Raw genomic sequence first — 27989 nt, 5'->3', positions numbered from 1 at the left:
TGTTATTAACAAGTCACATGACAAATCACATGACCTGTTATGTTTACGGTACGCGCTCCGCGCCGCGCCCCGGATCGCTTCCGGGAAGCTGCGCTTCGCGCTTCGCTTCGCGGACCGGAGTGCTTCCGGGTGCGCTGAAGCGGCGCGTCATATGACGCATTACGCAACAATGCGATACTTCGCGATTACGCGATGCGTCACGATGTTGTTTTCGAACGTGGCAGTTGCGCAAACGGAACGTTTACCGGTTCGCGGACCAGGTCGCGGCAAGAAATTGAGCTAACGGGAAGCTACCCGGTTCGCGGACCGGAAGCGAAACAAAAAAAATATTTAAAAAAATACATTAAAAAATTGTATTAAAAACATATAAAATATATATTTCGATTTAAAGAAGAATACATTTTAAAGCTTTTGATATTTGCTATTAAAAAACCATTGAAATTCACTGAAAAAACCATAGGTTATACACCATATATAGTTAGGAATTAGCATTTACAAAACCTTGAAAATTCACTGAAAAAACCATAGGTTATAGACCATATATAGTTAGGAATTAGCATTTACAAAACCTTATTTTATTAACACAAAACCATTGAAATTCCATATATAGTTAGTTGCACTAACTATATATCGCGCACCCGCAATCCACTGCTGATGATGTCACATATTACATCATTCATGACATGGTCAGTGACATCACTGATGACATCACTGATGACATCTCAAATGACATCACTGATGACATCACTGATGACATCTCATTTGACATCATTCTTGTGCTAATACGATAAACCTCTTCAGACTCTAATATAACCTTAGATACACTCAGTGTATACAGACACTCACACACTGTCACTCATCCATGGAGTTACTCACACACCTAGTCAGTCATGCAAAGAAACAATCTCACCTCCATTTCCTCAACTATACAGTTATACACACCTTACTTATTCAAACATATACTAACACATATTTACTCTCTTATACAATCCCTGATACAAGTTCACAATGATCCATACAGCCACTCACACATTCACTAGCTCTCATGCACAGTTATTTATATATGCCAACTCTCACATGTACTTTGTTTTACATATGTACTTACTTTGACATGTAGCACTGAGATATCCATTCACTCACCAATACACTCATGCACACAGTCAACCGCCCATACAGGTGTTTCCACATGCACTCTTGAACTCATACACCTAGTGAATCAACTGCTCACACATCTATGCACAGAGTCACACACCTCCCAGCCCCCCCCACACAAACTCAATCTCCCATACAAATACTTGGGCAACCAATCAATAACACATATAGCCTCTCGTATAGCTAATGATCAACACATGCAGCAGTTTACATCACAACAGACATACTGATGCACACATTCAGACAGTTTAGTCACTAACCCATGCATTTAGTACGACACATTTATTCACTCACTCATACAGTCAGTCACGCACCTACTAAATCCTTCATCCAGACACTTATACATCCACTCATTCTTCAATATATCAAACATATTTAAACTTTACAGAAACACACAGTCACTGGATGATGTTATCAGTGATGTCATTTGAGATGTCAAATGAGATGTCATCAGTGATGTCATCAGTGATGTCATTTGAGATGTCATCAGTGATGTCATCAGTGATGTCACTGACCATGTCATGAATGATGTAATATGTGACATCATCAGCAGTGGATTGCGGGTGCGTGATATATAGTTAGTGCAACTAACTATATATGGAATTTCAATGGTTTTGTGTGAGTAAAATAAGGTTTTGTAAATGCTAATTCCTAACTATATATGGTCTATAACCTATGGTTTTTTCAGTGAATATATATATATATATATATATATAAACGCTCCAAGGTTGTCCCAAACTTTGAAAATGCACTCCAACTCTCACCGATTACGGGTGAAAGCAGTGACAGCACACCGCAGGAAGCAGCAGCATATCGATCTTCCTTCTGCTCAATTCGTGACGCCTGACGCGTTTCAGTGCCTCCGCACTTCTTCAGAGGCGTGGTCTCCACATGCCCATCCATTTCAATACCAAACATCCAATGAGCGGCTCAGTTGAGCCCAGATGGCATTCTGGGACATGTGGTTTAGTTCTGGCATGTTGTACCGCTTACAATCCCTTTATTAGTGAAAGTTTATCCATGTGAGACTCAGTAACATCTGGAGCCTCATGGTCCCCACTTTAGCGGGGCGGTGCATTTTCTGCGGCAGGACGGCCGCAATATATAAACGCTCCAAGGTTGTCCCAAACTTTGAAAATGCACTCCAACTCTCACCGATTACGGGTGAAAGCAGTGACAGCACACCGCAGGAAGCAGCAGCATATCGATCTTCCTTCTGCTCAATTCGTGACGCCTGACGCGTTTCAGTGCCTCCGCACTTCTTCAGAGGCGTGGTCTCCACATGCCCATCCATTTCAATACCAAACATCCAATGAGCGGCTCAGTTGAGCCCAGATGGCATTCTGGGACATGTGGTTTAGTTCTGGCATGTTGTACCGCTTACAATCCCTTTATTAGTGAAAGTTTATCCATGTGAGACTCAGTAACATCTGGAGCCTCATGGTCCCCACTTTAGCGGGGCGGTGCATTTTCTGCGGCAGGACGGCCGCAATATATAAACGCTCCAAGGTTGTCCCAAACTTTGAAAATGCACTCCAACTCTCACCGATTACGGGTGAAAGCAGTGACAGCACACCGCAGGAAGCAGCAGCATATCGATCTTCCTTCTGCTCAATTCGTGACGCCTGACGCGTTTCAGTGCCTCCGCACTTCTTCAGAGGCGTGGTCTCCACATGCCCATCCATTTCAATACCAAACATCCAATGAGCGGCTCAGTTGAGCCCAGATGGCATTCTGGGACATGTGGTTTAGTTCTGGCATGTTGTACCGCTTACAATCCCTTTATTAGTGAAAGTTTATCCATGTGAGACTCAGTAACATCTGGAGCCTCATGGTCCCCACTTTAGCGGGGCGGTGCATTTTCTGCGGCAGGACGGCCGCAATATATAAACGCTCCAAGGTTGTCCCAAACTTTGAAAATGCACTCCAACTCTCACCGATTACGGGTGAAAGCAGTGACAGCACACCGCAGGAAGCAGCAGCATATCGATCTTCCTTCTGCTCAATTCGTGACGCCTGACGCGTTTCAGTGCCTCCGCACTTCTTCAGAGGCGTGGTCTCCACATGCCCATCCATTTCAATACCAAACATCCAATGAGCGGCTCAGTTGAGCCCAGATGGCATTCTGGGACATGTGGTTTAGTTCTGGCATGTTGTACCGCTTACAATCCCTTTATTAGTGAAAGTTTATCCATTGGTATTGAAATGGATGGGCATGTGGAGACCACGCCTCTGAAGAAGTGCGGAGGCACTGAAACGCGTCAGGCATCACGAATTGAGCAGAAGGAAGATCGATATGCTGCTGCTTCCTGCGGTGTGCTGTCACTGCTTTCACCCGTAATCGGTGAGAGTTGGAGTGCATTTTCAAAGTTTGGGACAACCTTGGAGCGTTTATATATATATATATATACACACTTTAATTAAAAACAGACTTCACCTTAGCACAGTTACTACCAGAGGACCCGCTGATCACCTTTAGAAGGGCCCCCTCTATGAGGGACTCCCTAGTTAAATCTAGTCCGGACTCCAAGAACTGGTTATCTAGTAAGACAGGGTTCTACAAGTGCATATCATGCAGAGCATGTAAATTTGATGTGAACACCAATGAATACTATACTGCATTTGATAGGAGCCCCATTAAAATTCACGGACTATATACGTGCTGCACTGAGTATGCGGTTTACGTATTAGAATATACCTGTGGGTTAAGATACATTGGCAGCATGAAGCTGCAAGCCTTCAACCGCATTTTGCAGCACTTGAGGGCAATCGTTAACTCGGATGACAGTTATCCAGTAGCCCGTCATTTCAAATTGGTACACAGCAAAAATTTGAATGACCTGAGCTATTACATCATTGACTCAGTACCCAAGAATATAAGGGAGGCAACCGAGAAAAACAACTCAGGCAGTAGAATCTAAGTACATTCTTTTATTAGATACAAGGATCCCTAAAGGCTTAAACACAGGGGAAGACCTACACAATTGTTTATAATTATTAGTAGGACAGGTCACTGTAACCCCTAGCTGAAAATGTAGCTTATCATGCAAGAACAGGGGCGAGTATCCTATAGACTCATATCTGCAATATTATACAACTTTATCAAAGAAGTTACATATCCCTTAATAGATTTGCTGCACTGATTATTTTTTCCAGAATTCACACAGGGTATAGGCAACAATCTGGGTTTCCTTGGGGTTGCAGTATACTCTACATGATTAAAATAAGAGGTTGATCAGAGCTATTAATGCAATGATACAAATTGAGTAGTATACCTCTAAAAGTAAGAAAGTTAAGAGGTTAAGGGTGGAAACTGTCCGATTGCAAAATTGTCCGAATGTAAAATTGCATTGCCCGCAGTCAGTTTCCTGTAGGTTCTGGATTGTAGGTGATTGTGCTCAACGTACAATTCTATGTCTAGGAACTGCATGATGTCTTTGCTTGTGTGGCTTGTAAATGATAGGTTGAGGCTGTTGTTGTTAAGTTCTCTACAAAACCTTTCTGCACTTTCAATTGTCCCCTGCCACAGGACAAAAATGTCATCAATATACCGTAAATACAGTACCACATTTTCCTTCATGACCCTCTCATACTCTGCCATGAGCGAAGCAAGTACCCATGGCAGTCCCCTCAGTTGTTTATAATACAGTTTATCAAAAATAAACACATTATTGTCCAGGCACCATTCTGCCATTTGGAGTAACATCAGGGAATGGTCATGATTATCTGCTGGCCTTTTCTCCAAAAAGTGTTTTAGGGCATTGAATCCGTCCACATGCCTGATGCTCGTGTAGAGCGAATTGACATCCAAAGTCATAAGAACAAAATCATCTTGCCAACTGATGTCATAGATTTTAGTGAGGAAATGCCCAGTGTCTTTCAGGTGGGAAGGCAATTCGCATACTAGTGGTTGAAGGAAATGGTCAATAAAGCGGGACGTATTTTCAAACAATCCCCCAATTGCTGCAATTATCATTGGGGGTGGGGTCGCACACTACTCACACACCAGCTGTATCGCCCCTAAGGACTGTGGTCAATGTAGTTACGTGTTCCGCGATGCATCTTCTTTCGATTATCTGCTATCTTCGCTATCTTTGCCATCCCTGGACACGTGTTTCGGGGTATCACCCCTCGTCAGCAGGGATAGGCCGTGTTCTGGGGTTGCCGGTGGCTGCCAAATATCTGCCAGGTTTAGTACCACTCAGGTGCGCAGGATCCCAGGCTCGTCAGCCAACTGCTCGAGGGAGCTTTAACATTACAATTGGGGGTGGGGTCGCACACTACTCACACACCAGCGGTATCGCCCCTAAGGACTGTGGTCAATGTAGTTACGTGTTCCGCGATGCATCTTCTTTCGATTATCTGCTATCTTTGCTATCTTCGCCATCCCTGGACACGTGTTTCGGGGTATCACCCCTCGTCAGCAGGGATAGGCTGTGTTCTGGGGTTGCCGGTGGCTGCCAAATATCTGCCAGGTTTAGTACCACTCAGGCACGCAGGTGCAATTATGCAATTATCGGTCTTCCTGGTGGGTGGGTGGGCGATTTGTGGATTTTGGGGATCAGGTATAGCTGAGGGGTCACAGGGTAATCAGTTGTAAGGTATTCCAGTTCTGTTCTTGTGATTAGACCATTTCTTCTCCATTCATAGAGTGTTTTGTGGTATTTTTCTTTGATACTTACTAGACAGGTTGGTGCTATATGGCTATAGCATTGTCTGTCCCCAAGTTGTGTAAGTGCCTCTGCATTACAGTCTGTAAGGGGCCATAGAACAACATTTCCCCCTTTGTCAGACCATCTGACCACGATATCCTGTTGGTTTTTGATTTTCTCCATGGTGTTGTTATATATGGTCCTGTTGGCATTGTGCGTTTTGGCAAATTCTTTGCTGCTCTCTATTGTCAAAGTTTTTAAATCCTTGATTACATTTTCCGCAAAGATATCTATGCCATCCTTTGGCATAAGCGGGGTAAATGTGGATTTGGGTTTGAATGGGGATCGAATCTGGCTTAAATCATTTTGTCCTCTCACATTGGACCATCCTTCACTGTATCCCTCTTGTTGCATTTCTAGCAAATCATTCAAGAATGTTTCATCTGATCCAGTTAATAATACTGAGTTCTCATCCTCTTGAGTGTCCGTTCCATCTTTTCTGCTGTTTATATTAATGGAGTATTTCTTGAGCTTTAATTTGCGTACAAATTGAAATAAGTCTTTTCGCGCTTGTACATATTCAAAGTTGTTTTTTTCACAAAACGAGAGGCCAAGGGCAAGAGTCTGTTTTTCTATATCTGTTAGCGCCATGGGGGTGAGATTTATGACTGTGTTTTCAAAGTCTTTGTGATTATTTATCTCCATTTGTTTTTTCTGTCTGTTTGTTTTTTGGGTTTTGTCTTCCCCACGTCTCTTTTTTCTTTTTCTTTTTTCGCTTGTTTGTGTTTTGTTTGTGCCCTGGATCCGGGGGCGCAAATTCATGCGCCTTTCTAAGCGTAAAAAATCAAGTTCTTGTATTACTGTTGGTGGATTTCTTTTTGGTACTTGTGTATCTATTGTGTCTGTTGACTCGACTTCTGACTCCACCTCAGAGCTTAATTCGGAAGCGCTCGGGTCTGCATATGTTTTTGATGTGTTTCCCGCTTGGGCAGATAATGTTTCCTTATATTGTCAAATTTTCTCGAAAATGTGTATATCTTTCCTTGGGTGTAGTCATTTTTATCTCTCTGGAATTTCGTTGCCTTTCTCTCTTTGATGGATTCTTCGTGTTTTTTTAACCTTGATTTCAATTCGTTCATTTTCTTGGAAATTTCTTCTTGATTTTCACATTTTTCTAGCTCCTTCATTATCTCTTCAATTCTGTTTATCATTTTGTTGCGATCGTTATCAGCATATTTTATAAGTATCTGCAGCATTCTTCTAGATGATTCAGCGCTGTTTTCTTCCCAGTCTTTCAACATTCCTGGGTCTGGGTTTTCATATGACGGGGCAACTAGGATCCGTAGGCCTCTTGGGATCCTTCCCACATCCAGATACCTTTGTAGGGACTTACACTCCCACCACTTCGCCACTTCGTTTTTACACAGTTTTTCCAATTCCTGTATTAATTTGGCACTGTTGCTAGTTGGCTCATTGTCTGACCCCTTTTGCGCATTGCGCCCTTGTTCCGATCTGTTGTCTTCGTCATTAAACACATCGAGAGCTGCCTCTTCCCACTCTCTGACCCAGTCTTCTGCCATTGCAATGGAATAGAGTGTGCCCACTGTGTCACTCACTGCCCGTATTCACCTTCACAGGACTACCTCTCCCAGCAGCCACCACTGCATGATTACTCTCACTCAAACAACCCGCTTAGAGGAGCCTACCTGATCCTGCACTCGCCCTCCAGCTCATACATTGATCAGTTGTTCTCCACTTGCGCGGGGCCTCCGAGATCGAGAATATCATTTGATTCTGTCGTTTTGTCTGCTGCCGGGGGGCTCTGAGATTTTCCTGTTCCTCAAAACCGCTACCAAGTGTCCGTGTACTCAGAGCTCCTGAGCGAGGAGGTTCGGTGTTAAGATCCCGGCGGATCTGCAATGTTTCACCATCCTAACATCATTCATGTAAACAGGCACCAACACCGTGATAATTCGTGGGACAGATGGCTTTTAATTCCATATGCAAGGTCAGGCGCGTTTCGGCGGTACAACCGCCTTGGTCACTACATTCTACACTTTGCTGTGAGGCTAACAAGTATATGTACAATTGGTTTCTCCCTTGGTTGCCATGGCAACCAAAAAGTCAGCCATAGACATAAAAGAGTCATTTATGGCTGTGCTTAATGACAATGCAGTTATTTTTTACAAATAGTGAAAAAACAAAACGTAAATACATTTGTAAATAATAATCATCACTATAATAGAGTTAAATTAGTGTCACTCCACTTTAGTGTATCTGAAAATGAGAAAAGAAAAATAACTAATACTCTGAAAGTAGTTTTCCCCGGTATACCAAGTGATTCAGATGTTATTCACTCCAATATTTAGCACAGAACCGCATCGATGGCCACTCTAGATCTGGTACCATGAGACCAATTCTCTCTGCCATATGAACGAGTATAGAAATCATAACTCAATCACGAACCTGACTTGAAATACGACAAGAGCAGAATTAGTGCCCTATGTAAATACACGCCAAGATAAAGGTAAAGAATCGTGCTGGCCCTACATAGATAAAGTCAAACCTCGCCTTAATGGGCAATGGCACAGTGTATATCTGAAGTTAGAGCCTATATGTACTGCATGCGGAATGGCTGCACCAGAGTGTGCTAGATGGTGAACAATCAAGCCCAAGTGGGCAAAGACCAAATAAACAATAACTACAAAGATATGTACTATATTGTAGGTCCTATTTTATGTACTAGGTATTGGTGATTAAATGTAAAGGGGTAGGGAAAACTGAAAAAATGAAAACAAATATGTTTTCAGATGGAGAAACAAATTAATCCAAAATAGATGAAACATAAAGTGTTAAAAAATGCTTCAGAAGATTGGTTCAGCAGTCAGGATGAGGCAAGCTAATATGACTTTCATAGGTGAACATTAAGGGCTTCATCTGCATATCTCTCTCTCTCTCTCTCTCTCTATATATATATATATATATATATATATATATATATATTAGAGCAAATTGCGCAAGCGCTTCGGGAGGGCTCACCGCTTCATTCGACCCTCCGGTCTGTATTAGGCTCCTCTGCAATGTTCACAGGTTCCCTTGAATTAAAATTGGGTCCGATGCGTTTCGGGGCCACAAACGCCCCTTCCTCATGGACTGTGCGCAGTTCAAAACCAAGTTCTCTTCACGCTGGTCAAACGCGTTTTAGTTTGAACAGCTGGCGTCGTCCTCCCTGAGTGGGTGGAGTCTGGCAACACTGGGACTCTTGGTCAACGTAGTCCTGTGAAGTGAAACACAATAGTAACCTTAAGTAGGCTGGCGTGTCTGCACTTTCATTACTGTCATTAAAATCCTTAAGTAGGATGGGAGGGAAGCTGCGGGCATCACGTTTTATTCAAATGGATGTTGCGCTGACAGGCGAGTGTGCTTGATCTCGCCTCAGTCTCTTAGGACAGGATACATGTTCCGCCATCAGAGTGGAGCTCCTTCCGCGACCAAGGCTGGCCGCCTGAATATAGTAGAGCAAATTGCGCAAGCGCTTCGGGAGGGCTCACCGCTTCATCCGACCCTCCGGTCTGTATTAGGCTCCTCTGCAATGTTCACAGGTTCCATTGAATTAAAATTGGGTCCGACGCGTTTCGGGGCAACAAACGCCCCTTGCTCATGGACTGTGCGCAGTTCAACACCAAGTTCTCTTCACGCTGGTCAAACGCGTTTTAGTTTGAACAGCTGGCGTCGTCCTCCCTGAGTGGGTGGAGTCTGGCAACACTGGGACTCTTGGTCAACGTAGTCCTGTGAAGTGAAACAAAATAGTAACCTTAAGTAGGCTGGCGTGTCTGCACTTTCATTACTGTCATTAAAATCCTTAAGTAGGATGGGAGGGAAGCTGCGGGCATCACGTTTTATTCAAATGGATGTTGCGCTGACAGGCGAGTGTGCTTGATCTCGCCTCAGTCTCTTAGGACAGGATACATGTTCCGCCATCAGAGTGGAGCTCCTTCCGCGACCAAGGCTGGCCGCCTGAATATAGTAGAGCAAATTGCGCAAGCGCTTCGGGAGGGCTCACCGCTTCATCCGACCCTCCGGTCTGTATTAGGCTCCTCTGCAATGTTCACAGGTTCCCTTGAATTAAAATTGGGTCCGACGCGTTTCGGGGCCACAAACGCCCCTTCCTCATGGACTGTGCGCAGTTCAACACCAAGTTCTCTTCACGCTGGTCAAACGCATTTTAGTTTGAACAGCTGGTGTCGTCGTCCCTGAGTGGGTGGAGTCTGGCAACACTGGGACTCTTGGTCAACGTAGTCCTGTGAAGTGAAACAAAATAGTAAGCTTAAGTAGGCTGGCGTGTCTGCCCTTTCATTACTGTCATTAAAATCCTTAAGTAGGATGGGAGGGAAGCTGCGGGCATCACGTTTTATTCAAATGGATGTTGCGCTGACAGGCGAGTGTGCTTGATCTCGCCTCAGTCTCTTAGGACAGGATACATGTTCCGCCATCAGAGTGGAGCTCCTTCCGCGACCAAGGCTGGCCGCCTGAATATAGTAGAGCAAATTGCGCAAGCGCTTCGGGAGGGCCACCGCTTCATCCGACCCTCCGGTCTGTATTAGGCTCCTCTGCAATGTTCACAGGTTCCCTTGAATTAAAATTGGGTCCGACGCGTTTCGGGGCCACAAACGCCCCTTCCTCATGGACTGTGCGTAGTTCAACACCAAGTTCTCTTCACGCTGGTCAAACGCGTTTTAGTTTGAACAGCTGGCGTCGTCCTCCCTGAGTGGGTGGAGTCTGGCAACACTGGGACTCTTGGTCAACGTAGTCCTGTGAAGTGAAACAAAATAGTAACCTTAAGTAGGCTGGCGTGTCTGCACTTTCATTACTGTCATTAAAATCCTTAAGTAGGATGGGAGGGAAGCTGCAGGCATCACGTTTTATTCAAATGGATGTTGCGCTGACAGGCGAGTGTGCTTGATCTCGCCTCAGTCTCTTAGGACAGGATACATGTTCCGCCATCAGAGTGGAGCTCCTTCCACGACCAAGGCTGGCCGCCTGAATATAGTAGAGCAAATTGCGCAAGCGCTTCGGGAGGGCTCACCGCTTCATCCGACCCTCCGGTCTGTATTAGGCTCCTCTGCAATGTTCACAGGTTCCCTTGAATTAAAATTGGGTCGGACGCGTTTCGGGCCACAAACGCCCCTTCCTCATGGACTGTGCGCAGTTCAACACCAATTTCTCTTCACGCTGGTCAAACGCGTTTTAGTTTGAACAGCTGGCGTTGTCCTCCCTGGGTGGGTGGAGTCTGGCAACACTGGGACTCTTGGTCAACGTAGTCCTGTGAAGTGAAACAAAATAGTAACCTTAAGTAGGCTGGCGTGTCTGCACTTTCATTACTGTCATTAAAATCCTTAAGTAGGATGGGAGGGAAGCTGTGGGCATCACGTGTTATTCAAATGGATGTTGCGCTGACAGGCGAGTGTGCTTGATCTCGCCTCAGTCTCTTAGGACAGGATACATGTTCCGCCATCAGAGTGGAGCTCCTTCCGCGACCAAGGCTGGCCGCCTGAATATAGTAGAGCAAATTGCGCAAGCGCTTCGGGAGGGCTCACCGCTTCATCCGACCCTCCGGTCTGTGTTAGGCTCCTCTGCAATGTTCACAGGTTCCCTTGAATTAAAATTGGGTCCGACGCGTTTCGGGGCCACAAACGCCCCTTCCTCATGGACTGTGCGCAGTTCAACACCAAGTTCTCTTCACGCTGGTCAAACGCGTTTTAGTTTGAACAGCTGGCATCGTCCTCCCTGAGTGGGTGGAGTCTGGCAACACTGGGACTCTTGGTCAACGTAGTCCTGTGAAGTGAAACAAAATAGTAACCTTAAGTAGGCTGGCGTGTCTGCACTTTCATTACTGTCATTAAAATCCTTAAGTAGGATGGGAGGGAAGCTGCGGGCATCACGTTTTATTCAAATGGATGTTGCGCTGACAGGCGAGTGTGCTTGATCTCGCCTCAGTCTCTTAGGACAGGATACATGTTCCGCCATCAGAGTGGAGCTCCTTCCGCGACCAAGGCTGGCCGCCTGAATATAGTAGAGCAAATTGCGCAAGCGCTTCGGGAGGGCTCACCGCTTCATCCGACCCTCCGGTCTGTATTAGGCTCCTCTGCAATGTTCACAGGTTCCCTTGAATTAAAATTGGGTCCGACGCGTTTCGGGGCCACAAACGCCCCTTCCTTATGGACTGTGCGCAGTTCAACACCAAGTTCTCTTCACGCTGGTCAAACGCGTTTTAGTTTGAACAGCTGGCGTCGTCCTCCCTGAGTGGGTGGAGTCTGGCAACACTGGGACTCTTGGTCAACTTAGTCCTGTGAAGTGAAACAAAATAGTAACCTTAAGTAGGCTGGCGTGTCTGCACTTTCATTACTGTCATATATATATATATATTCAACTCCCAAACATCCTACAGATATCAACCTGTAAAAGATTGCAGCACTCGCAGGGATGGTTTCTCCGAGATGTTTATTAGGAAACCATCAGCACATCAACAAGACGCGTTTCGGCGTGTAGCCTTCGTCAATTGTATAACAGTCGGCGTGGTGGCCATTGACAATTCATCATAGCCCAGGACATGCCCCTGCGGGAAGAGATATATTGGTAGCACGACCCATCCGGTCAAAATTTGTATATTGGAACATATGCGAGCTATCAAGAATGTAGATGAGTCCTATCCCGTAGCTAGACACTTTGACAAGGCCCATGGGCGCAACAGGGACCTGTTGTCGTTCATGTGCCTAGACAGTGTCCCTGTGAGTGTGAGAGGGGGCGACCGATTACAGAGGCTTAGGCGTCTCGAGTCAAGGTACATAATAGATCTGCAAAGTAAGATGCCAAACGGTCTGAATATGCATGAAGAATTGGCCGTACATTTGGGATAGTGACTTCAGAAAAGGGATCAATGGTTCAGTGTATTTAAGACATTTTCGTCTCTTATGTATGGGATTTTCGATATGATGAAGTGTATCTAAAAATGAATTGAAAGTTGGAGTATATGAAATATTGGATTAAGTATATATATTATCATGATTTAGATTAAGGAACTTAAAGAATTAGTGAATTGGAGCAGTAAATGAATCTCAACTGACGCAGTTATATACTTGAAATGTGCAGAGTTTGCATTGGCCTGTAAATTAGCCCATTCAGGGCGAGATTACATGTTGTGAGGACATTATGGAACCATAGATTGAAGGTTATGCCCATCCTGGGCTATGATGAATTGTATGGGAACATGACTTAATTTGTGTAAATTGAGCATGTATATACATAATATGATGTTTTTAACCTTGTTCCAGAACGTTACATAAGGTTTGTTAAAATGCACGTTACAATATGGCGGCGCTTTGACGTTGAAACTGTCAGTCCTCTTTTGTTGTCCATGATTGTAAACCCACGTATGATGAAATACGAGCAATGGCCACCACGCCGACTGTTATACAATTGACGAAGGCTACACGCCGAAACGCGTCTTGTTGATGTGCTGATGTGCTGATGGTTTCCTAATAAACATCTTGGAGAAACCACCCCTGCGAGTGCTGCAAGCTTTTACAGGTTGATATCTATAGGATGTTTGGGAGTTGAATACAATTGACGGGTACACCCCTGTTATGCAGGCACCCGTTCGTTGATGCGGCAGGATGGTGTTTCCGGAGTACACTGTGTACTGTCTAACCTGTCCATGCAAATTACGATATATTGGTAGTACCATCAAACCCGCTAAACTCAGGGTTCTCGAACATATGCGGGCCATTACCAACAACGATAAGACATATCCAGTAGCCCGCCACTTTGCTTTACACCATCAAAGCAAGTGGGAAAAACTAAGCTTCTACTGCATGGACCAGGCCCCCAAATTAGAACGGGGAGGTGACAGGGAAAAGTCCCTACGCATCTTAGAATCTAAACACATTATTAACCTAAAAACGATTACTCCATGGGGTTTAAATAATAATGAAGAACTGTGGGTTCATTTGTAATGAGTATGGTGTCACTAATGGGGAATGGGTAGCAGCTAATGAAATAGAACTGGGTAGCTCCTTTTCCCATATGACATCCCATGCCTTGTATTTTCTGTATTTCTAATCTGCACTGTTGATGAAATCGCCCATTCAGGGCTGAATAACTTAAGAAGGATAATTTGAGATATGAATTGTTTTGAAAAAAACTCAAATGTTGTCCTGATCAAAATTTACTGCTATAAGTGATTGTATGATAACAAGCATTGATTTTATTCTAATAATGTTACTTGTTTTTAAATGGGCACTATGCACTTTCACGTAAATCACCATGATGAAGCATGCAAAGTATTGTTATTTGCACACTACAAAATGGCGACCACAATATAGCCAAAAAAACATGTCCCTTGTTTATGTTGATAGAGGGTGTAGACAACCAATGACTTTAAAATGGTGATCTTAATTGCACAGTAACTTTACACTGACGAAGCCTGTGAAGGCGAAACGCGTCTGTAAGGGGTGAGGGGGGTTTGGTGATTAAAAATCTTGCAACTGGATACCAGCGTGCCGGCCTTTCTTTTTCGAAAGTTTTAATAGAGACGAAAAGCGTGTAGCAATGTATATATATATATATATATATATATATATATATATATATATATATATATATATATATATATATATATATATATATATATATATATAGGAATGGGGATCCTCTGATGATATCTGATTTGCTGCCAACACGAGAAAGTGTTGGCAGCCATCTTGGGACTCAGCTTCAGTCAAGTCCCAAAAATATTTTAAAAAAAGGAAAAGGGGGCAGGTTATGTTAGGAACCCTCTAGCCCTGGTCTTGGGACCCCGGCAGGAAAAAAAAGCTTTTTTTAAAACATTTGCTGCAAAATCGCTTCTGGGATCAGTGGTAAAAAGGAAAAAACAGCGCGGTCTCCCGCGCTTGTTTTAAAAAAAGCCCCAGGGGCATGCACAAACATTTAAAAAATAAGGGAGGGGTGCACAGGCCCCTGCTTAGAGCTGTTTTTAGCCCCAGGGACCACCACCTCCCTGGGCTTTAGTTACATTTGGGAGGGGGCTGCGCAAACCCCCCTCTATTTGGCTTATTGAGCACCAGGGACAACCACCACCCGAGGACTTTTTAAGCATCATGGAGGGGGGCTGTGCAGCCCCTCTCCAGAAGCTTTAATATGCCCCTGGGATCACCACCTCCCAGGGGCTAAATAAATATAAATGGGGGACCACCTTGGGTCTGGGGACCACCACCTCCCTGAGGCCAAATAACTTTAAAAACTGAAAGGGGTGTCACGCGGCCATATACAGCCCCAAGGACCACCACCTCCCCGGGCCAGCCCAGGCAATGTAAAGAAGGAGGGGCCACAAGGCCCTACATCTGGGGCCATTAATGGCCCTGGAGATCACCACCCCTAGGGCCTGCTCCTCTTATGTCCCGTGGTGCCCACCTCAGGGACATAGCAATTTGCAGAGCAAACACTAACTCCACTCCCAGCAAACAGGAGCTGTCAAACTGCTCCTTCCAGCTGGGACCGAGGTTTTCATTTGTTTCCCTGCCTGCTGTCATGCAGGCAATGAAGCAGGTGAAAGATTGCTCCTGCATACAGGGCACTGCATATTAAGCAGCTCCCAGCATGCAGGAGCAATGCCGCCTCCCACAGAAGGCGGTGAACCAGCTGGGACCGCAGGGTGTTGAGGCTCCTCCCCTCGCAGTCCCCAACAATACACACTGGGTGCCCTGGGTGGGACCAGAGCACCCAGGTAGACATGGCTGGGCCATGGGGGATTGGGTCCCCAGGGCTGAAATCGGCATGGGAGGGGGGCAGTGCAGCCCTCCTCCCCTTGTGTAAAACACATAGAATCCTAACTCCTTAGGCTTGGTGAAGACAAAGCAAATGTGTTTCCTCTTGTGTTCCATGTTGAAAAACAATCGGAAAACCTTAATGGAGGTGATTGCATCATTGATCTATTGAAGCAAATATGATCTGGGATGACTGTGACAAGTGATGCAGAGGAATAAGAGGACATCTCCACCAAACAAAGACGCACTTACATAATTTAGTTAAGGGGAAGTACCCCTGTTTGGTGGAGATTCACCTCTTTGTAGTCTTTTCGGCTTCTCTTGATGAGGATTGACGTTATCACAGATTTGCGGATGAAGGCGCTGAAGGAACATTACATTGCCAAAATGACATGCACATCTTGCGGCCCTTTACGCAGCTGTAGTGTAGAATATGCACAAGACATTTACCAAACAAGGTAGCACTTGCTAATTAACCAAATGAAAGTATTCCAGTTGGGTAGACGTTTTTGGCAAAACTGGGGACTCTGTTAACAAAAATGAGGTTAACATCTTGCCCTGCTTCTGATTTCACAGAAATTAAGCCTCAGCGTGAAGCACTTACAAATACAAATATAGCAGGTGCCCCAGTTGAACTTCCACTTCTGTAAAGCTACAATAAATCCTAACATCTTGGGCTTTGAGAAGGCAAAACACGTGTGTTTCCTCTTGTATTCCTCATTGCAAAATGAAATGAAATGCTCAATGGGGGTGAATTGATCGTTGATCTATTGGAGCACAAGTTGATTAGTAGTGACTAATGAGTGGTTTCTTTCTTGTCGTCTCCTGGTGAAAGCAGAGCCTATTTTAAATACCCTAAGTATGCAAATGCCCAAAATGCATAGCACCACTCACCCACCCACCCACTTCCAGGCATACACAGGTACTCACACACACTCATAGACCCACACAAGCACTCACAGACTCACTCACAGACCCACACAGGCACTTGCACACCCACTCAGACACTAACATAGTCACCCACACACCCACATAGGCACTCACGACCCACACACGCACTCACATACCCACTCACAGACACACACAGGCACTCATACACCCACTCACACAGATACTCACACACCCACTCACAGACCCACACAGACACTCACACACTCACAGGTACTCACAGACCCACACAGAAACTCACACACCTACTCTGAAAAGTGGCAGGTCACAGTTACGATTGAAAAGTTTAAAAAACGTAGCAATTCACTGAAAAAAACAAAGGTTACAGGGACATTATATACTAGTAAAGCTGACATTTAACTTGCCCAAGACCATGGAAATTCAGCAGATATAATTACCTGAGCTAACTATAACTTAGGCCCCCACAATGCACTGCTTATGACCTCACATATTACATCACTCATGCCATGGTAAGTAATTTCTAAGAACTCCCTCAGGCCAGCCCCACCCTGAGGTCGAGTCTGGCCTGGTAGTACCCCCTTACCAGGGTGGGACGAGGTGGCAAATGATGAAGCATGTCACATTACGTGTGTCCCTATTTTTCGTGTACCGTAATATTGTGTTCGTGTAACATTGTTGAATATTTAATTTTTATCCCTCCAAGGCATCTTTCCCTTGGATTTTAACTGTATTGCAAAAATTGTATGAATTTGCTTTGCTTTTTATTGTTTGATTGACTGTAATTTTAATAAATATAGATTGTTAACGATTCTATTTCTTTGTGGAAACCTATTTTTATATCCATTTATATACCCACCGCACTCTGTGACCTTTTCTTCTTAAATAGGAAAGGCCAATAGTTAACGGTCGACCAGTCGACTCCAGGGATTCCCCCTTTTGACTAACATTACGTGAGAGAGCCTACCTCGTCAAATTCTTGGAAGTGCCCCGTCTTTTTTCTGAAGGAAGTGTAGCAGTAGGTGGAAAGATAGACAGTAGTGAAAGGTGTGTTGAATAATTGTTTCAAGCACAATTAGAGGGTGTCACACCTATTTTGTGTTTTGGATGTCATTAGAGATGCCAACAGTGATGTCACCTGTGATGTCACTGACCATGTCATGAGTGATCTAATTTGTGAGGTCATAAGCAGTGCATTGAGGGGGTGTAAGTTATAGTTAGCATAGATAACTATAACTGCTCAATTTCTGTGGTTTTGTATGAGTGAAAGGTCAGCCTAACTAGGAAGTCCCTGTAACCTTTTTTTCCAGAGCGACTGTATATATGTAAAGGCTTGCGTGGTAAATGCCTGTGTTGTAACGTCATACAACTCTGGCCTCTTGCCAGTTATTTCCATTTTGCACCGCCCCCACCTAGAGCACAAACAGAAGGGTGGTGTTGAGCAGCTAGGGCGTCCCACCTCTGCCCTATGCTTTAATGTTGCTTTTCAGCATACGGAGAGCTGCTGTCTATGTGCCTATAACTGAGAAAGCAGTTTTAGAGCTTGTGCCAGTGGAGGACAGAGCCACTGCCCTGAAAAGTATAGGTACCGGGCCCAATTAGGTGCCATACTAACATGGTTTTCTTGTGCAAATGTGTGTGTTGCAGATGTTGATTTAGTGCAGAACTATAACACATCAGTTGCCTGGCACATTTGCAAAGCAGAGGAAGGCACATAGTACTGTACATCAAAGTACCACTGGTGTCCTTGGCAGGAGAGGAAAACAACTTACGATTGCCCTAACTACAGCAATACAGCCCACACTACTAAAAAGGAAGGCTGGCTTAATAGGTTGTGGCATTGACTAGCAATGGAGAACATTACACAAAACGGTGGAACAGAAGCAAAAGATATGAAACAGTCTGGGCACCATATATATCTATTCCATCCAGAGAACACAGTGAACCACAACAGCCCCGCTACCATAGAGTCCTTGGGGTGATCCCCAACTCCCATTCCCAACTTCTGTCAAAAGACGAGGTGCCCACACACCACATTTGGGCTGAGTAGAACACCACAGGAGGGCTTCAACCATCCATTCAAGGAAAGCACAACCATTCAACATAGGGATAAGCTATGCCGTGCACACCATGCAGACAGAGTGGAATAGTAGATTTCCCACACAGCACAACAGACTAATGCATGCGCGTGCACGATCATTCGATTTATCTTAGATGATGCTAGATATTGCACTTATGCTTGTGGTTTACAGTCGGGTAATACTTCCCATCATGATACCAAGTGTGGCAGTTTAAGCACCCCATCTATTTGTCTTGCACATTGCATTTTTTTCTTTATAAATTTCAACACCCGTGTAACCAGATTCTGCTTGTTTTACATCGGGCTGGTCTCTGCTTGCAAAATTGTCTTGATACACATGTTACATTTCAAAATTCTGTTGCACAAGGCACCGTGGGGCATATTACCAAGGGTGGCGATAGGCAATTATCGCCGGTTTAGCGGCCGTTTTTGGCCGCTAAGCTGCAATAATTATATCGCTCTATTAGCAAGCTGTTGCTAACTGATGTTAGCGACATCTTTTAGGCGTTAGCGAGCGGTTTGGGGCCCGCTTTGCATGTCAGCGATATTTATCGCTACTGACATGCAAAGTGGGCGTACCCAACCTGTGAGAGACTGCAAGCAGTCGCTAACGTCGCTATCGCCTATTAGCAAGGCAGGCGTAGCGATGGAAATATTCACGCTATTGCCAAAAACCAACGCCTGCTCAGACCAGTTCTTAGCCATGTTATCCAATGGGAGGTGGATAACATGGCTAAGAGCATTTTGTCGCTAATGCGTGAAAATCGCTGTATTCTCAGCGATATTCACGCATTTCGCCTGATTTTTATCACTTTTGAGATAAACCTTGCTAATAGCAAGTTATCTCAGCGATAAAAACCGGTGATGCGCGGCGATAAAAATATTGCCGCTAACCCTACTTAGCGATAAATATCGCTATTTGTTGGTAATATGCCCCCGTGTGCCTAAATGAACTTGGTATTGTCTCTGCTGCTTTTGCAAGCTTTTACGGTGACTTTTAGCAATCATATATGCTGCAAATCCTGTTCTTCATTGTAACAACGACGTAGCTTAATCTTTTTGTGCCTTAAACGGCCTTGGTATTGTCTATGTTGCTACTGCAATTTTGCATACTACCTTCTAGCATTCAAATATGCAGCAAATCCCGTTCTTCCTTTTAACAATGGCTCAGATTAGTCTTTTTGTGTCAAACTCAGACGTGCTTGTTCTCATGGGACGTTTTAAATTTTCATGCTGAATGTTATGTCTGTTTATTAAGGTTTGTATTAACCGTACAATAAACCTTATGCATCATTGTGCGGCACATTTGTAGAAATATTTTCTCGTTATTTTGACTTTTAAATGCACATTGATACAAAATGACTGGCAACGCTAAGCACAATTCAAAAGTTTGTTAAGAAAGTCCAAAGGTTTCTTAACTAGATCTTGACAAAATATGCTGTTTACCAACGAGTAGTAATATTGTTTAGCATTGTAACACAGAAATGCTATTATCTTAAAAGTGCCTTCTAAGTCCAAGACTAAAAGAGTTTGGGTGAAACATCCAATGTTGCACTCAGCTGAAAAGAAGTTGACATGCATGCACTTCTTGTACTCAAAGATGTGTCTTTTATTCGGCAAATCCCAGTTAAGTTTTAAAACTACTCCTCAGCTTTGGGTCAGGAAGCACCTCCTGATAAGAAACTTCCCTGCAAAACAATTATGTCGATCATATCTTATAATGTAAGCCTTTCGCTAAAAGGCACTCTAAGATTTCAGAAGACATCAAGCCTGAAAGGGTCATGTAAAGTACTTGGAATGCTTCTGTATTCTGACTGACCCTTGAAATAATGGCATTCTATAGAACAGTGTCTGTGGTGTAACATGACCTTGCCCTGGTGAGGAAAACCAGTTTCATTGCATCAAAGGAATCATTCTTTTCACCCTGGATGAATCACATGTAAGGGTGTGAGGATTTTCTTCATTGTGAAGAAAGAAGCCATGCCTTAATCTATCAGTTTGGGACATTGATACAGTTTGGTAAATATGTTCAACTGATTAGTACATGCTTTATTCATGAATAAGACAGTCAGTACCCGAAAGCTGAAATTTGCTGTTGTAAAGTTCAAGCCCCTGCACTGTAGCTGTGATAAGTATTTTTGTAGTAATATTTGATTAGTTTGAGCAAAGAATGATTTTTTTTTATGAACTTACAAACTATGCGGTAAATGGGAAAATATGCGGCAAGCAAAACTTAGGGCCATATTTACAGTTTGGTTAATGAGGACATCCGGCAAAAAGCATGGACAACCCGCTCGCAGTGCTTCGCGACTCTAAGGCGGACAGGACAGGCACCATTTTTGGTCGATGTAATGCATCTCCCAAGTTCTTAATTAGACCGTTAATTTATTCTGACATGTTCTCTTGTCCTGATTCCCAAGCATACTTGGCGTAAAGTGTCCCTGACAGACCGCATACTGTTGCTCAATCTACTGATATTTTTGTTACAATATTGTAGGTAAAAATAAAATGCGACTTCAAATGTCAAAATCGAGGGATCACTCAACCGATACATCTAAACCCTTTTCCTATGGTGATCAGCATTTTTCAATTTCAACATTCAAAAGTACTGTTTGTTTATTGAGTGTTTTGTGTTAACAATGTAGGGGCATATTACCAACAACTAGCGATAATTATCGCTATGTTGGCTTAGCGGCAATAATTTTATCGCCGTGTTGCGGCGATTTTTATCGCTTAGGAGCCTTGCTATTATCAAGGTTTATCTCCTAAGCGATAAAAATCGGCCGAAATGCATGAATATCGCTGTAAAGTCCGCGATATTCATGCATTACCGAGCTAATGCTCTTAGCCATGTTATCCACCTCCCATTGGATAACATGGCTAAGAACTGCTCAGGGCAGGTGTTAGCTTTTGAGATATTCGTGCTTAGCGCGAATATCTCCAAAAGTTGGTAATAGGAGATAGCGATGTTAGCGACTGTTTCCAGTCGCTAACATCTTGGCGCGCCCACTTTGCATGTCATTAGTGTTAAATATCTCTGACATGCAAAGCGGGGCCCAAGATGGTCGCTATCTCCTACTAGCTGTCTCTAACTGGTGTTAGCGACAGCTAGGTAATAGGGAGATAATTTTATCTCCGCTTTCTTGGCTTTTAAAGCCAAAAAAGCAGAGATAAATCCCTTGATAATATGCCCCGTAGTGTGGTGTTACCTTTCCACATTTATTTCCGCAAGTAGAAATTGCTGCAGTGCTAAAAATAAGTGCTAATGGAACGGTTTTTCCACTTATTTTGTCACTGCTACCATTAAGCATGGACTGCTAAATGCTTACACCTTGATTTTGGTGCAGGTGGTACAATGGAGTGCAGAAATGCGCATGACAAGTGCAAAAAGTGTGCACATTATGACCTGTAATATTTAAGTCAAGTGCAAAACTCAGAATCTACCCAGCATGAATTTAATTTGCACCCGGCAGTTGTAGTCTTTATAAAATGCAATATAATATTCTCATTCTTTGATGTGCTCGTGATTTGCATTTTTCAATTAGTTTCATTTGTAGTTTCACATAGTTGAGCAGAGCTGATATGATTTTGGTGTGTGGCTGCATCACATTTGAGAAATCAAATAATACAGATTTTTTTCACCATGACATTCACCAATGGTTTGCAAAGGCTCTCATTAAAACTCTCAAATGTTTTGTTTCTTAGGAAATTCCTGTTGGGGGGTTAGATAAATGGTTCAAGCTGGAACCCCGGTCAAGTTCCTCCCGGGTTCAAGGAGACTGTCATCTAATCATCAAACTTATCACCTCACAGGTAAAATCTGAACAAAAGGTACTTATTGACTGAACAATAATTGTCTAATAACTTATTTCTCAGAATATTTAAAACTGCAAACTCATGATTGGATCTGGGAAAGATTTACTTTAAACGGATCCCTTTTTTTAAGTATGCTTTCATTTGAATGGATCTATTTGTGTGTACTTGCACATTTCTCGTGCCCTTTGCTAGGTAGTCATGTTTTCATTTGCATTGTCCCATTAGTGTGCTTCTCCTATCTGACCTGGCTGCCTTATTGGGAGGTACAAGTAAAAGAGATACAAATGATTATTCATCTCGTATTAACTGTTAAACTGCACAGCTAAATTCTATAAGCTTTTAAGGAATTACTTCATTTTTGTGAGGTCCCCAGTTTTTTTCATGTCTGGTTAACAGTAGTAAAGCACTTGTGCTTGCCCCCTAAAACATGTGCTTTGCATTGAATCTTCCTGTTTGATCCGATTAACTCCCCTATAAGTCCATTTTAGAGATGCCTAAAATGGACCTATGATATGCAAGAGTAAATGTTGCATGTGAGCTGCAGTGTGTAATTACCCCATATATAAGATAAAAATATATGTATGCCAATAACACCACTGTGCTCTGTATAGGCTGCTGTTTAAAGGCACTACAGTAACAAATGGTAAGGAAATTGCCATCACCAAGTAGAACAACCAATTTTAATATATTAATATATCAACCTTAAAAAGTATCTTGTAAGCCCACAAGGCGTGCGTGGTGCCTCATATCTATAAAATGGTGACGTGCTGTATTTAAAAAGTGTGCCCTCACTGTGACTGAAGGCTTAAATGCAATTTTACTGTGTAGGTTAAGCTACATTTTCCATAAGACAGGTCTAGGTTTAATTTGTATCTCCACCTGGGAAAATACTAGTAATGTCAATCAAATGTTTTTCCAATTTAATTTTCACATTTTGATATAATAATTAAATCACATTTTTGATAATTTAAGTGGGAAAGTAACATTAGAAAAATGTATTTTAGGATAGCCAGAACAAGGTTAAATGCACAGCAGGCTGAAATACAGTTCTACCACTCATCGCATTCAGAGATGGAATACACATTCATGCCTAGGAGAGTTAACTATAGCTCAGAATACAATGGCCTGCCCCTGAGACAACAAATGGCAGAATGGAGTTCACTGCTGACCACTTTGTAGGAATTAGCTATCTGGGTGTGGACAGGAACAGTTGGCAGAATAAATGACAGCCTTAGCACTACCTATTTTGACTTGAGGATGACTTCTCATAATCATTCCCAGGACCTTTCTTATCCAGGCAGGCTCCAGACACAGAGGGGGAGAGAATCAGTTTTGACCCTATAGGTAGGAAAAGAGGTCATCTCAATAGAGAAGTGGCTAAGGAGCTTAAGACAGACCTTCCTGGAGACAGAAATGTTCTGCCATATTGAAACCAAGGTTCTTCGATAATTTAAAATTAAAGCAATGAGGAAGGAGGAAGTGTTGCAAAAGAAGGTGGGGGACCACATGACAATAGTTAGAAGTGATGCCAGAATTTCTCCAGTCAATGGCTAGTGCACAGGATAAATATATTACCTCAACCACCACCTCCTCAGATAATTCCAGGACATGGTGAAGTAATCAAAATCCTTCTCAGGGGTCTCACTGATACTTGGTCCCTTTAAACCAACAAAGAAGAAATTGGCACAGAAGCTGAAATATAAAAGATCATTTTTATTAAACTCAAATGAGTTGAGACTACATCACACAGAAGCCTTAGCAACTGAATGAGGCAGTCTCAAGAGTACAGAACACTAGGGCATTATATATGTGAGGGTTACATACTCAGCATAAAACCAAGGGGCAGTCCTGGCTCATGTAAGCATGCAAAATGACTACATTGGGCATACAAGATCTACTTGCTCAACAAAGTGGGAGGAGAGTTACTTCTCCATACAGCAGCAAACATAGCCTGACAGTTATACTGGAGAAGCAGGTGCATTCTACTAGCTACGCCCTTCTGGGCATGTGCGAAGTGGAGGATGCTGAATATAGTTTGTCTCTAGGCAGACTACAAGAGCAGTTAACAGAAAGGTAGGACAGAGCACATGGCAGACAAAATGGCTGCCAAAAATACAAAATGGCTTTCACAAAGCAGATAAGATAACTTCTAAATACAAGATGGCTTCAGCTAAATGCTAACCCATTGCTGTCAATTTATGACAATGGGAAGACTCCTGACTCCTACTGGAAGAAGAAAACTCATTCAAGAACTCAAGGACTACCAACACCTCCTAGTACACAGGACTGGAGCTGCTCTCCAAGGTTCATATGGTTAGATTCCGGCTTGCCTGATTCAGGGACACAAAAAAGCAGGAGGACTGGACCCTGCAAACAAAATGACTCGAGAGAAACCTGGTACCTAGATACCTGCTGTGAGGCACTAGGGACTGAAGGAGCAAACAGGAGAAACTTTCCCAGTTGCTAGAGAAAAGTAAGACTTGGTTATTTTTTCACCTCTGAGGACTGGATAAAGGTGCCAAGGCTTGCCAAGAAAGGTTGCATCAAAGAAGGACAAGAAAAACAGGTTAATCCCATTTGGACCTGATTTCCATGCTAAAAACAGGTTCTGTGGCACCCTACAGTGATGGTATCCAGACTCATGATGCACTGTTTGGTTACCACTCCAGCTTTGTCCATCTGAAGGATACTGACTTCAAAAAGCTACTACGTCCGAAGGTAAAAATCATGGACTGCGGTGAAGCAGCAATTCTACACAACCAATGAAGCACCCTTGGTGGCCACTACATGCAGCTTTGTCTTGTTTTGAGGTTTTTGGCACCGAAATAAGTGCCTTCAGCAGAAACAGCAACATATCCATTTTCGAGGGACCTTTGTCAGCCACAGTATTGCACCTTGCCACTCTGGAAATTTGGACTTCCATTCTAGAGACTAAGTCAGATAGTATAATCTTTGACAATCCGCCTGGTGTATGCGACCTTGACTCCATCTTTCTTGGCATGAAACTGTGCTTACGTCCCAGTTAACTCCAAACTATTTTTTTTAAATGGGGCTGCCTTGGGGGAAATCGGACCTTTGCGACCAGCGACCAGCAATCCTACCTGACCTCCCCTGCTTCTGTCTCCCCCGCTGTCGCAGCCTGTGACATCCCGGCGCGGCCGCAGAGCGGGGGAGACTACGACCCCCAGTGTCCTTTGCGGCAGGAAGCCGCCTGATCCCGTTTCCGCGCCTGGAGGCGCCATAAATTGAATCAGCAGCCCCTGTGGAGCGGGCTGCCTTGGGGGGAAATCGGACCTTTGCGACCAGCGACCAGCAATCCTACCTGACCTCCCCTGCTTCTGTCTCCCCCCGCTGTCGCAGCCTCTGACATCCCGGCGCGGCCGCCAAGCGGGGGAGACTACGACCCCCAGTGTCCTTTGCGGCAGGAAGCCGCCTGATCCCGTTTCCGCGCCTGGAGGCGCCATAAATTGAATCAGCAGCCCCTGTGGAGCGGGCTGCCTTGGGGGGAAATCGGACCTTTGCGACCAGCGACCAGCAATCCTACCTGACCTCCCCTGCTTCTGTCTCCCCCCGCTGTCGCAGCCTGTGACATCCCGGCGCGGCCGCCGAGCGGGGGAGACTACGACCCCCAGTGTCCTTTGCGGCAGGAAGCCGCCTGATCCCGTTTCCGCGCCTGGAGGCGCCATAAATTGAATCAGCAGCCCGCGTTGCGGGACGTGCGCGGGGCGAAGCCTGGGCAAAGGGCAGGCCCTCTGTGGCCCTCCGTGGACCGAGGGGGACAGGACAGGTCTCCTCCCTTGACCCTACTGTGAGAGGAGGTAGAGTGTATTCACATACTATCTGACCATTTCTGTAGCCCAACTATTCCTACTCTAAACATGCTTTGTAAGGAGGGAACAAGCCTAGCTACGCAGAGGGACCCAGGTCAAGGGGTACTAAAGCATCATATGATTAGCACAAGCACTTTGCCTACTGTCCTTGAGATAGATAACAACTCTCCTCGTTACTCCCCAATCAGTACGCAACCTCCCCCACAAACTTCCCCAAGAGTGCAAAATCTTTCCCTGTGGGATGAACTAAACATTCTATGCAATTCTAAGTACGTTACAGTGGAATCACCTTCTCTTGCTAAAGGCACCAGCATTTCAAGTACCAAAGACAGTATACGGGATTCATCCTTTTTTCCTAAGAAAGACAACACCCAAGACTCAGTCCTCCCTCGGCCATTACCCAATAAAAGAAAGCATGATGAGGACAATACCGAAGGGAATCAATCCAAATTCCATAAACCATCCGTAAGCCCTACATCACCTGCCAATATTCTCCCTTTCACCATGGAGACTGCTGACAAACTGGATGATTCAATACCCTACCCCCAGTTGTCTCTATTGATCCAGATTGAGCAACTTGTTAAAACCATCATTTCCCCTCTAGTAGAAAAAATTCATTCCATAGGGGAAAGGCTCTCCGGTCTAGAGAATAAAATCACGGCCATTCTGACACCTATCAATAATTCAGTAACATCAATTCGCCCCCAGCCATTTACTACCTTGGAAACAGCCAAGCCAACTCCCAATCACAAAAACGCCCAAGCCACATCACAACCACCTAAAATCCCAGACTCAACCGCTTCCAAAGCCCCCTCCAAATCCGCTTTATCAAGGTCCCCAGGGGTTAAAACAGCACGCAAACCACCATATATACACCTTCCCCCAGAAGCCGCGCCATATGTGTCCGTCCTTTCAGGAGTACCAGCACTTGCGATGGGAAAAGCTGAAAGACAGCAGGACCTACTGAATAAGGTCATATTCTGGTTGGGGAAAAACAGACCCCTATCACAGGATCATGATGGCGGAATCTTGAGCGTGAGAAGGGTGGGCTGGTTGGGCTCACTACCAAAAAATATTCCTGGGGACTTGGTACTGGTTAAATTCAGGAATCGGAACATCGTCCCGTACCTAAGATCCTGCCCGCCCCAAGAAGGAGATGGCCCAATACGCACTTGGGATTTACTTGACTTTTATCCATGCACGCCAGATATCCCCCTGTTAAGACCAACAGTAGAGCACCACCACCCGCTGGGAGGGGGGGCCCACGTATCCAGTGGTATTAGTTTTGCCGTTCCCAATAGATTTGAATCATTGTACAATTGTCGCAACCCTTGAGTGCTCCCACCCAAAGGGAGAATTTTATGCATTTTTACAGCTGACAGGGATAAACCGATGGAGCTTTGAGGTTGGGGTTATGTCTTTGTAACCTGAAGTTATGTTGGTATTGAATGTATGTATTTATTTTAAGACTGTTTTTTATGTACGCTTTTATGATTTTTAAAACAAAATCGAATAAAGCATTTTTGTATCGTAAATGGCACTGTACTTTTTCTAGGTAACTTTTGCTTTAAAACTTTAAACATTTATATCTCTAGTTTCACATATCCTTTTTTATTGCACTTGTGTTTTTCTGCTCATTAAATGTCTCTCTATTTTTTAATTGGTTGGTTAAAAGTATATTTTGTGTGTTCTTTACCTTAAAATTATTGATACTCTTTGAACTTCTTAGACC

The 27989-nt window shown here is 44.0% G+C and overlaps 1 protein-coding gene across 1 annotated transcript in view; it reads left to right on the top strand.

Annotated features, from left to right (window-relative positions):
• BAIAP3 (BAI1 associated protein 3) overlaps positions 1–27989 on the top strand; it is a 1057809-nt gene that overhangs the window by 793195 nt on the left and 236625 nt on the right. Inside the window, exon 12 of the mRNA XM_078664937.1 lies at positions 22317–22424. Within this exon, the coding sequence (XP_078521063.1) occupies positions 22317–22424 (108 nt within the window). The remainder of the gene's footprint in view (positions 1–22316; positions 22425–27989) is intronic.

Source organism: Lissotriton helveticus, chromosome 10 (genome assembly GCF_964261635.1).
Source record: "Lissotriton helveticus chromosome 10, aLisHel1.1, whole genome shotgun sequence".
Classification (NCBI taxonomy): domain Eukaryota; kingdom Metazoa; phylum Chordata; class Amphibia; order Caudata; family Salamandridae; genus Lissotriton; species Lissotriton helveticus.
Note: the sequence above shows the minus strand (reverse complement) of the source record. Positions and strands in the feature narration are given on the sequence as shown.